Source organism: Myxocyprinus asiaticus, chromosome 1 (assembly GCF_019703515.2).
Source record: "Myxocyprinus asiaticus isolate MX2 ecotype Aquarium Trade chromosome 1, UBuf_Myxa_2, whole genome shotgun sequence".
In the NCBI taxonomy this organism is placed as follows: Eukaryota; Metazoa; Chordata; class Actinopteri; order Cypriniformes; family Catostomidae; genus Myxocyprinus; species Myxocyprinus asiaticus.
The window spans coordinates 63,611,114-63,623,866 of NC_059344.1; the positions used below are offsets into that span (position 1 = coordinate 63,611,114).

The following is a 12,753-nucleotide window of genomic DNA, read 5'->3' on the forward strand; positions in this document are numbered from 1 at the left end:
ATCCTCGGATTCGTTCATTTAATCACAACATTAATTCATAATCTTGCTAAATTTTTAAAGGGATAGTTCACCCAACAATGAAAATTCTCTCATCATTTACTCACCCTTATGCCATCCCAGAAGAAAGGAAGTTATACGCATCTGGGATGGCATGAGGGGGAGTAAATGATGAGAGAATTTTCATTTTTGGGTGAAATATTCCTTTAAGAACAAAGACTGTGCTCTTAATTTGGAGCTTTCATAGAATTCTGAGTTTACAACTCTGAGTTACAAGTACTACGAAGACGTGAATGCTTTTTACAAGTCTGAATCTTGTATTTACAGTTAATCCGACATGATGTTCTCATCTATATATTAAATGATTATTTATTAAAATATATTTATTATATTATTTAATACATAAAATCAATAATAGAATATATTACATTGTTAATTATAATAAATGAAATATATTAAAAATAAAGTATACTGTATATTTAATTTCTTAATTGATATAAAAGATTATATACTTAATCAGATCAGCAGTTATCTGACACATAAAGGATAATATAATTTAAAATGATTAATTATGCACTGTGTTAAATTTATATATACACTTATTATATATTTAAAAAATAAAGTATGCTGTTTATTAATTTACATAATTAATATAAAAAGATTATGGGGCGAATTCACTAAATGCCACTAAGAGGCACTTTTGTGCATGGTATTTCAGCACAAAATCCTGTATCATATTAACCAACCCCCTGCAATCTAGTTGAAGCAGTGCTGAAATTGAGCTGCATCTTGATTTTTTAATTAAGTTATTGCCATTTTTTCAGTGCAAACACTTCTCCTTTCAATGCAAATTAGGCTCATTATAGATTGTGCTTCATTCCCAAAAAATGTCCACTGCAATTTACATCGCGTTATTACCGCCAGATGAACCCATGAGGTAGAACCAATTTTATTTAAAAGGAATGTTAGTGTACATTTTATATCAATTATCGCAGCAGTAATTCATCAAATAATGATCAAATGATGGAGAAGAGAGTTATATCCTGGCATACCCAGATGTATGGTGTAGTTAAGTGCACTTTCGGCATGTTAAAGAGAGAATTCATATGTCTGGATCACTGTAGTGAGTGATGTTCTACAGTCCCAGCAGAACGTGCCAGATCACAGTGGTGGGTGGTCTTCTGCATCCTCCGCTATATTGTTATGAGTCAGCCCGCAATATCAGAATTGCGTGTGCAAATTGCGTTCAGCACAGATTTTGTGGGAGCATTTGCGCCGTTCCCTGAGCTGTATAATTCCTTTAGTTAATCGCTAAACTGGTGCAGACAGCACGTGCAAATAACCAGCGCTTTTACCGGGTGCAATTCATTCTTTTTGAATTCTCCCGCCTATGCTTAATCAGAGCAGCATTCATCTTGCACAAAAGGATCGTAGTGAGGGTGACCACATCAAACATATGCATACGTTTACATTAAATAGAACTAAAAAACTAAAAAGCACTTTAATTAAAATAGCTGCAAACTTCTAAATACATAGAAAAAAAATTGTGGTAAACAGTAGTATATAACTACATATGTATTTCACAACAACAAAAAAACAGTTCTGCATGGACTCCTTCTTACCCTTGGATCATCCTCGCCCTGCCTCTTCAGAGGGGCTGTCCTTCAGCCAGGCTCACAACTGGAGTGGGCAGAGGAGAGAGGGGGGACGTAGTGATTATTCCCCTGTTTGGCAGCGCGTGATGAGGCACACTTGAAGCTAATGGAGAGAATCATCATTGCTGCCTTTAAAAACCCAAGTGTGCCTCTAATCGAGAGACTGGTCTCTACCCACTGTGTCTTCGTAGGTCCAGGAACTGTGCAGGGTGGGTCCAGTGTGAGTTAGATGCGTCGCCGGACCCACACCCCGGACCCCCTTGCATGAATCACATGCGAGCATGTGTCGCAGCCGTTGGGCCAGGATGCCAGCTGCCATATCCCTCACACGTCACAGCCCAGGGAAACCGAACTGCTCTGAAGAAGCCGCAGCCCCTCGTGCCCCGGACCAAGGAGGGGGAGCGTGTTGTGGCCACCATATCCCGCTCACTGTACCTGGACCTTACCCTTTCTGCACTACCCTTCCTTCACATTTACCACAAGAATGCCAGATTCCCCTTTGTTTTGGACACTTTCCCCCATGGAAACTTTTCTGTTATTATCATTTCAAATAAATGCCTCTCAAAAGCTTAACGCAACCCCCATTGAGTCTCTCTTGCTCACCCCGCCACAGGTGATTCGTTTAAAAAAAATATATTTGAAAATGTGTTTTGGGAGGCTAACATTCGACAACTAAAAATAGTGGTCAGCTCACACTGTATGTGGTGAGGGCCCTGGTGTTCAGCTTATTTGAATCTGGTCCTGTAACCTTAGGCTTTGGAAGCCCCTGAAAGTCTGAGGCCCCTCTGGCCTGGTCCATAATCTAGCCCTGGTCACAAGTATTAGTTACTTTTCAACATGAGATTATACAGATGCTCTGACAGTCCATGTGTTTTCTTGGCTTGGTGGGGAATGTCTTATCATTCACTTCTTATCTTCTAACTGGGACCAACATCCAGAACTATCTTTTTACCCTCTGCTCATCCCTGGTATAAGTTTCATCTTAGAGCAGTAGAGAAGGAATTCTCATTTCCACAAGTCTTCTGCAATAGTGTAACTAGAGTTTTATGCCAGGCTTTGGCGTGTGGTAGCATTTTAGCCAGCCAGCAACCACCTGCTTTGGAAAGAGAAGAGGCATTGTGTCGTAACCACATAATTGCAATATTGAAGCAATGCATTCCAGAGTACTGGCCTCCAGTAACGGATTGCAAGAATGGGCTTTGTAGCGGCTGCTGCTACATGTGGAGTCTGATGCAGATCAGATGGCATCAAAAAGACCGTGTTTATACATGTTTGTGCACTTGCTGTTTTACTGTTTCACAGGGGAGACAAAAGCTATGACAAAAGTAAACGTCCATGCAGCCGCATTCCAAATTACTTTGCGTTAAATCTAATATATTTGCTGTTTTGTGTAATCCAATGCAACCAATTTTCAGTGCCATCACAAATGCAAATTGTTAGATTGTGATGTGACTGTTTTACTTAAACCACACCACCTGGATCTCTGACGAAGACAGTTTTAAAACTTTAGAAGAAAGGCGGCTCTTGAAGATGGTCTCAACATTCTCTGAAAGGCAAAAGGGAAAAGAAAGACAAGGAAATGTCTGGCTTCTGTACCACTTCTGGGAATCATTTTCCCACCAAAAAACTATTGTTCACAACTTCCCAGACTCTTAGAGTGAGCGCTCCAGAGGAAGAACTAGTCAGTAGTTTTGACAAAATTTGAAAAGGTATTGCAAGGTATCGGGTTGATAAGTTTGTCATGTTAGTGATATCAAATCATCAAAAATACTTATAGTTTTGTTCGAGGCACTTAGTATCAAGTAAATTAGATATTTAAAAGCAGAAAGTCTGTTAAATAATCTGTACTTACTACTAGACCAACACCAACAATGACTGATCATTAAGGCACATAGTTTTTCCCACCACTGCTATGCAGATGATACGTAGCTCTACCTGTCATTCCAGCCAATGACCCTACCGTCTCCAGTCATATCTCTGCCTGCCTCTGAGATCTCGGCCTGGATGAAGGAACAACACCTTCAGCTCAACCTTGCCAAGACAGAACTCTTGATCCCAGCCAACCTGACTGTTGACCACAATCTCACTATTCATCTTGGTTCATCTACACTTACACCCAGCAGCACAGGCCGTAACCTGTGAGTAGAGGTCGATGACCAATTTAACTTCACTGCCCACATCTCATCATCCACCCGGTCTTGGAGGTTTGGGCTTTACAACATCAGAAAAATCAGACATTTCTTGTCTGAATATGCTGTGCAGCTTCTGGTCCAAGCTCTGGTAATTTCAAGACTGGACTACTGTATAGCTCCATTGGACTGCTCCCAGCTAGCACGATTAAACGCTGCAGATAGTCCAGAATGCAGCAGTGGTCTTCAATCAACCAAAGAGGGCTCACTTCACCCCACTCTTGATTTCACTCCACTGGCTACCTGTAGCTGCCCGCATCAAATTCAAGGCTTGGACCCTGGCCTCCAGGACAGAACTGCACCCTCATACTTAAATTCACTACTCCAGGTCTATGTCCACTCTCGCTCTCTATGGTCAGTGAACAGGCGGCGCCTGGTGGTCCCATCACAAAGTGGCACAAAGTCCTTTTTATGATCATTCAATTTCTCTGTCCCTCTATGTTGGAATGAGCTTCCAACCTCCACACGATCTGCTGAAATCATTTCAACATCCAAGAACCAGCTGAAAACGCATCAGTTCCTTGAGGACTTAACCAATCCACACTTTGCTAATAAAAATAAATACATCTTGTCAGTCTTTTTCATCTGAGCTTGCTTCTATTCCAGCCACTTTGAGAACTTGGCAGCGCAATACTGCAGATATTGTTGACTTTTGTGTGAAAATTGCTTGCTATGTTCCTCATTTGTATGTCGCTTTGGATAAAAGTGTCTGCTAATGAAAATGTAAAAGAAATTCGGCTAATATTCAGCACACAGCTTATACAGACTATTTACATGTATAATCTTAAATGATTATGCTTAATAAGCTGATTTTGTGTAAGGTCATGTTAATGGCTGAAATATTTTCCTTTCTTGAGATAAGAGGATAAATGTTTTAAATGGTTTTAGCATAAACCGATCGGCATATCACACAGATTTGCCCATTACCCAGATTTTGTGTTGCATGTAAACACCCTTACAGGCCTTCTTAGGGTCTTATCCAAGTGTTGTGCACAAGCCTGTTTATGTTTTATCGTCAAAAGCAGAGAATAATCTGACGATTATTGTCAGTTTTCTTGAATAAGACATTTTTTAAAAATAATTATTAGTATATTGCTGTTCATGTAAACATGCTCATTGTGTTATCAACCATTTAAGATAAACCCGCCACTCTAAGGCATGTATAAACGATATTATCTCTTATTCTCTTATCTCTTATTGCCTAAGTGGGCAATTCTTGGACAGAATAAACTATAATGTGGACCAGACTTTATGCTGGTAGTCCAGCTATGCAAACTAAGATTGTGCTTTAGATTTGTCACAAAGATCCCTCACTTTTGAATGAAGTAGCGTTAATGCTTTATTGAGGCTCAGTGTTTAGGTGTTAATAGAGTGACATGAGGCTGTGGAATGAGGGAGGACACTCATAGAACACTGGGATAAATGTCCTGGAAAAGTCAAGAGTCAGACTGGAGGAATCTAAGCCCTTGAGAGAGTCTAACACCCCTCCTCCCAGTATAGGTCAAGAGGTCATTGCAAGGAGCAGATAGACTCGAAAACAAAGTCAGGGCAACGTTAGTCTCATATAGCCTGATATTCAACAGTCAGCATAAAGTGTGGCCCACATCGCAGCTTGTTCTGGCCATGAACCACCCACTTAGACAGAATAAAGTTGTCTGACTGACAAGCAAAATGACAAACACAGTTCGCTTTTTATGTGACATTTAGTGGGGGTGTAAATCTGAAATCTAAATCTTGTATCTTGTTTACTTGCTACTAATGGTACATGTCCACTGGTGTGAAGGAAGTCCACTCATTGCCACTCACTATGCTAGAAAGCTGCAACTTTTGGGCATGTCTGTAAAATGTACAGTTAGTGTGTATTGTCTATGATTGCTTTTAGTACACAGTCAATAAAATCATCAAATGTATGTGCGATTATAGCTAGAATGATGCACACAATTTATTTCTGAATGCCTAAAGTATATTAACAATGTTGATTTATTACACTTTTGTTTACCCAGCCACAGTATTGCCGCAATGAATGCTTACAATCTTCATTTGAAGTCTATTTGAAGTCTGAATTAAAAATAACGATGTGATTTAAGCACTGAATCAACCAGCAACTCCAGCAATATCGTCAGATTTTGAAGCGCTTATGACAGACGTCACTGCCCTCAACTCACAGTGATGGTGTAGCTTTTTTTACGCTTTACCATCGTGTGACCCCTTGTCCTTCTGTGTGGACATTGTGTTTTGGTTTCACTATATGCAATGCATAATTTAAATTCATTTAAACTGAACGTACAAAGTCATGTGACAAAACAACATGGCCTTTGGGAGAAACGCCAACAAAACTACATCTGGTAAGAAACCTAATTAAGTTTTTACATTGAAACCTGTTTGAGTGTCTAGTTCCCTATCTGTCACTCACTCGACGTTGTGTCGATGTTGTGACACTAGGGGTCACTCTTGGGAGCCCGAGAAACCTCTGGTCTTTGATAAAAGGCCAATGAAAATTGGCGAGTGGTATTTGCATGCCACTCCCCCGGACATACAGGTATAAAAGGAGCTGGCGTGCAACCACTCATTCAGATTTTCTCTTCGGAGGCGAACAGTCGATGTTTACTGAGCTGACTGTTCATTCACCTCTGCTGGATATGGCGCGCATTTCAGCGGCTTCTCCCTCCTCTGCACTGGTGTACTGCAGAGAATGCCCCTGGGCACTTCGGCAGAAAAAAGAGTATATTTCTCTAAAAGAGTATATTTCTCTAAAAGAGCGGCACACACGGAACGTCTTTTTAAAGACGCATCTTTTTAAAGATGCCTTTCCGTTTGTGTGTTATTCCTGGTTGCGGACATTACCTCTCAACTTCAGATGGTCACGATCGCTGTCTTTCGTGTCTGGGTGCGACCCATGTGGAGACAGCGTTCGTGGATGGTTCATGTACTCACTGCGAGAACAAGACCATGGCAACGTTGCGGTCACGGCTTGCTTCTACCTACGGGTATGAGGCCAGCACGGCTAACACTGGGGGCGATTTGGGGACCCCAATGGGACCGCCTCCGCCGGGTATCCCCCCGCGGACCTCCCATTCCCCAGCACGCTCGTCTGCCCCGATCGGGCTTCCGGATGAGTCCACTGGCTCATCTCACGGCGAGTTCGACCTCTTGTTCGGAGCCCGCAAAGCTGATGAGGGTTTTGTCGACCCTGGGTCGCCCGTCTCAGGGGCGCTTTGAAGCATTACGTGGGTTCTTGGTGGCCGGCCGTGAGACGGGTGGCGTCTGCTTCCTGCAGTGGGCTCCATGCCGGGGCCGGGCCGAAGGGGCGGGCTGCGGCGGATCTCCCAGGCTGTTGATCTCCCAGGCTGCCCTTGGTGACGAGTAGGCGGGGTGCGGGATCTTGAGCCGCGCCGGGGCAGGATATGCTGGATAGCCTCCATCTGCTGCTTCGCCGTCGAGAACTGCTGGGCAAAGTCCTCGATGGTGTCGCCGAATAGGCCAGCCTGGGAGATAGGGGCAGCAAGGAACCGTGTCTTGTCGGCCTCATCCATCTTGACCATCTCGACTCAACCATATACCCCGATAATGAGGAAACGAGTCTCGTTGACAGCGCGCCTCACGAACGAGCGCACACAGTCGGTGCTGGCCTGTTTGAAGGCGTTCAAACAGAAAACAGCAGTTCCACTGAAACTCTTTCAGAGGCTCCTGGGGCATATGGCATCCTCAGCGGTGGCCACCCCGCTCAGGTTGATGCATATGATGCACTTCATCGACACAATTTCGAGTGAGTGACAGATAGGGAACGTCATGGTTACTTGCGTAACCTCTGTTCCCTGATGGAGGGAACGAGACGTTGTGCCCCTCAATTTTTAGAAAAATTTATGCTATCTGCATAAAAAAAAAAAAAAATCCAAAGTTTCTAATAGAGCCTTTGGAATGATGAATTGAACAGTATCTGTAAAAAACTCTTCAGCACGCAATACAAGGTCACCAGTCACAGGTGTTTCAGGTTTCAGACAAAAAACCTCATGCAAACATGTCTGTCGGTCTGCAGGCCTGTGCAACTATGATTGCAATGACCTTCAGCAGCCAAGACACACACATACACACAGGTATGCAAGTGTGCGTGCTGCATTCATGTCTGAAAATATAACTTTCAAAACACCTGTCTCATTTTTCTCAGGCATTTGAATAAAGTCATGTTTTTACAGTGCTGGCAAAGCCTTCATTCTTGTTTTTCCACAGTTTAGTTTAGATCTAAAGGTTTGTCCCAAACTGCACACTTCTACACTATTCTATGTCATTTTGTAGTGTAATTAGTGCAAGCAGTATGTTAACATTGAAAATGCAGCAAAAATAAGTGTGCCATGAGTACCTGGATGATGTACTTTTCAGCTGTCAAATCAGGAGTGTGGAGTGTTGGACACTTAACTGGCTGTGTTGCTGGTCTGACAAAATAATGGAGAAAGTGGCAAATAGAGGTCAACCGATAGTAGATTTTGCTGGTACTGAGAACTAAGGTAGTGGAAAAGGCAGAGAACTGATTAATCGGCAGATATTTTTAAAAAGGATGTATAAAATTTTTGAACATTTTCTTAGTTTTTCCTTACTGTGATGGGCACAAACATAGAGGCTACAAGAGTCCAAAATGAGTAAAGTCCCAGATGTGTGTTTGGTGTTACCAAAATCTCATTAATAACCAGAAAAAAAATTGGTGCATAACGCTGGACTTTTTATTATAAACAAGCTCGTAATACACCAAGGACTCTTATTTTGAAATGTCTATGTTCCCAGCTCACACAAACACACAAGAGAAACAAAACATGCACTCTTACAATCATTTACAATGTAACAAAATAGAAACACTATAAAGCAAACATTGTCATATGGGCTAATAAATACTGGATGGGTAATAATTAATCATCAGTAGATCATCAGCGATCACTTGTCAATTTGCAATGTCTTTTGATATAATTTTACATTACTAGTCGTGAATTATTCCATAAACAGTGATGGTGACAGTCTTGGCTCCGTTACCGTTACAATGCTCTATTGTGTAAATGTAAATTTTCGCTAAATTAAGGGTTTTGTAGCCTATATACAGTATTCACCAGATGAACGGTTTTGGCCACAGTGGAACACACAGAAATAATAAAAAAAATCGGCAACTATCGTCGTTAATTTTTGCCGATAACCAGTAGTTCCAAAAAACAACTATCGGCACCGATTAATCAGTAAAACCGACATATCTGTAGAATTATAGTGGCAACTAACGAAACTTTATTGAAAACAGTACCTTACAAGCTTGAGTTGAATGCTTTACCATCACCGCAAGCATTGTGAATGTGTACATTGTTTTAGTTATATAAGTGATGAACTGAGGTTGGCTAACGGGCTAATGCTAGCGGCAACACATCACATGCAATTGAAACGTCACTTTCATCAGCCGTAAATGGCAAATGCTTCTGTGTAGTAATTTTTTTTTAAATGTTCCATTTGTGACAATACTATACTTTGAAAATTCATACACTACATGGCTGAGTGTATAGTGTATAGTGCAACATTTGGGACACAGCTGGCTTTGTTCCCACTGCAGGGAAATTTGTTCTTGAATCCATTTTTTCAATCTCCAAGTTATATGTGGCCAGATCAGATTTATTTTTGTTTATACTGCAAGTCATACTTGCTTACACGTACACATTGGTTGTTATTAGTAATGACGCGAACATGCATGTGTGGTTCACCATGCGTGAGACTTTAACAATGGATTTTTCACCATTTAATTTTTTGTTGTTGTTGATTTTCATGAGGCCAGTATCCAAATCTGACCACTCTCATCGAATACAACAGCGTAAAAAATGGAAGAGTGACATACTGTATGCAATGAAATGTGACACGTATTCTTGTCGCAACATCTGACGTAACAACCCCTATGCAAGACGAATTGTTAAAAAAAAACACATGAAATCAGATTTTAATAGGATTTTGATTTTAGTTCGGGCTTGTGAAATTTCATGTTTTTTTCACTGATCAGACGACAAAAACAAAAACTTAAGTCGGATAGGCAAAACAAAACAAATAAAACGGTCTGAACAAGGCCTTAAAGCAGTTGCAGACTATGCAAATGTTATAGATTGTTTTACCTTACCTACAGTAGAACATATCTTTACCTAGGGTCTCACCACTTAGCTAGATCTGTGTGCATAATATATCAAAGAACAATGAACACTAGACTGTCTGTACATTACAAAGGCTGTCTGGGGATTGTGAAGCACTGTGGTTTATCATACAGCATTTGTTTAATGGCTAGCAGTTGATGTTATTGGTACTGCACTGTTTCACTCTTTTATGGAGTTCCAGTTGAAAGTTTGAGACTTCTTAATAGTTGTTTTATTTATTAAAAATGCAATTATTGTTGAATTTATTTATATTTATTACCTTTTATTTATAATACTTTAACTAGTATTACCTTAAGTTCTTGAACTAGGTCTTTTAGGGTTGAACTTGTAGAGCTTGAGTCGAGTGGACAAAAAGCCACCGTTTAATTTTGGTGGTCTGGTGGGGCCACTAAAATACAATGTTTGCTGGTTACCTACTATGCTTGACTTCTCAGAAAAAAAATGGTTTTTGGATTAAATCTCACATATTCTCATTTGGTTTAAAAAAAAAATTTTTATCCCGAAGACAATATCTTTCTCATTTCTCTGTCCTCTTTTTCTGCCTTTGTAGGAGGATGAAACAGAAGACGAGGATGAAGATGAAGAGGAGGGAATGTTGTCATGCAGTGAGACTGAGGATGAGAAGGGTGGTCTTTACTCCAGCAGTGGAGCGGCACAGTTAGCTGCCCATCTGCGTGCAACAGCACAACGCTTCCTCAGGAATATGGGCCGCATCCTGGCCGTCACACTGCTGGCAGTGGCTGGTAAGAGACCTGACTCAACCTAAATACACCCTCAAATGACTATAATCGGGTTCCAAGCACATTTGTAGCCAGAAAATGACCAACATTACCATATTTGAAAGAATTGATCTTGCTGTTGCTTGCTTGTGGAAGTAGTTATTTCAGTGGTACATTATAGCACCCCCTAGCATGGAAAAATTATGGAATTTGGTATATGTCCTCATATTGCCTTACCGTTCAATGTACCAAATGTCATGAGGATTGGACATCATGTTCAGAAGTTATAGGCCAATTAGTCAATAAAGGCCACACCGATAAATTATTGGGTAAAATCTGCTAAATGATTTTTAGCTTTTGATTACTTTTTGTCAGGTAAAAAAAAAGGTTTTCCATAAAATGTAAAAAGGTGCAATTTTTTCTAGACCTTTTGTTTTGGGAGCACTGAAGGATTCTGAGGAAAAAAGAATTGGGATTCAAGCCATACAGTTCCATAGTAGTAGCAATAATCTAAGCAATAGTTTGCTTGCTTAAACAGTAGTACCACCTCTAGAAGTAGAGAATTGGGCTTGCATGGAATTTAGCATTTAGCATTGCTTGCATTTACATACAACTCCAATTCCAAAAAACTTGGGACAGTATGGAAAATGCTAAAAAAAAACAAAAAGGAGTGATTTGTGAATTCTATTCACCCTGTGCTATACTGAAAGCACTACAACAACACATTATTTGAAGTTTCACCTTGAGAATTTATATATTTTTTCTTAATATACACTCATTTTAAATCAGATGATTGCAACACGCTCCAAAAAAGTTGGGACCGTCGTCGAGTGTTTACAGCTGTTTAACATAATTTCTTCTAATAACAATTATTAAGCGTTTGGGAACTGAAGACACAAGTTTAAGTTAAGCAGGCAAGTTTTCCCACATTCATCCATTATGCAGGTCTTCAGCTGTGCAATTGTACGGGGCCTTCTTTGCTGTATTGTGTGCTTCATAATGCACCACATATTCTCAATTGGAGACAGGTTAGAACTGCAAACAGGCCAATCTAGCACCCGCACTCTCTGCTTATGCAGCCGTGCACTTGTAATCCGGGCAGTATGTGGTTTGCTATTGTCCTGCTGGAGAATGCATCTGGATGGCAGTATATGTTGCTCCAAAATTTGTTCACATCTTTCTGCATTAATGGTGCCCTCACAGATGTGGAAGTTACCCATGACATGGGCACTAACACACCCCATACCATGACAGACACTGGCTTTCGTCTTGGATGGCCCTTTTCCTCTTGGCCTGGAAAACACGACGGCTGATTTTGCCAAAAACTATTTGAAATGTGGACTCGTCAGACCACAAAACACAATTCCACTGCTCTACTGTCCATCTCAGATGAGACCGAGCCCAGAGAAGTCGGCGACGCTTCTGGACAGTGTTGATGTATAGCTTCTGCTTTGCATAGTAAAGCCTTAACTTGCATCTGTGGATGCAGCCACGAATGGTGTTGACTGACAAAGGTTTACCGAAGTACTAGGCTTTTTTTACAGGGTCCATAGGTACTATAACACGATTGCCTCATCACCTAATCTCCTGTTTCATGTCACCTCGTTATTTCAACTCGTCAGATTGTTATTTGTCCTAAATGGCCCCTGTCTAAACTTTTTTGGAGTGTGTTACAATCATCTGATTTGAAATTAGTGTATATTTAAAAATAAAAATCACAAGGTAAAACATCAAATAATTTGTTTTTAGGGTTGTACTTCAGGGCCTTATTCTTAATGTATAAATTGACTTCGACTTCATGTCATTCTCTTTTCAGGAATCACGTTACCTTCTGCCTTCTCAGCCTTCTACTTCCTGCTCTTTGTCATTGTGTGTACCTGGTGGGCCTGCCATTTTCCCATCAGCCATTTGGGGTTCAATACTCTGTGTGTGATGGTGGCCTTCTTCACAGGAGGACATCTAGTGTGTCTGTATCTGTATCAGAGCTCTTTTGCGCAAGATATATTCTCTCCAGCAGGCCTGTGGGCCAGGT

At 40.9% G+C, this 12,753-nt stretch overlaps 1 protein-coding gene across 3 annotated transcripts in view; it reads left to right on the plus strand.

The window, feature by feature from the left end:
* piezo1 (piezo-type mechanosensitive ion channel component 1) overlaps positions 1-12,753 on the plus strand; it is a 145,740-nt gene that overhangs the window by 68,217 nt on the left and 64,770 nt on the right. For all 3 annotated transcript variants that reach the window (XM_051709121.1, XM_051709112.1, XM_051709131.1), the window contains 2 exons: positions 10,553-10,745; positions 12,538-12,751. In XM_051709121.1, coding sequence (XP_051565081.1) covers positions 10,553-10,745; positions 12,538-12,751 — 407 coding nt within the window. The remainder of the gene's footprint in view (positions 1-10,552; positions 10,746-12,537; positions 12,752-12,753) is intronic.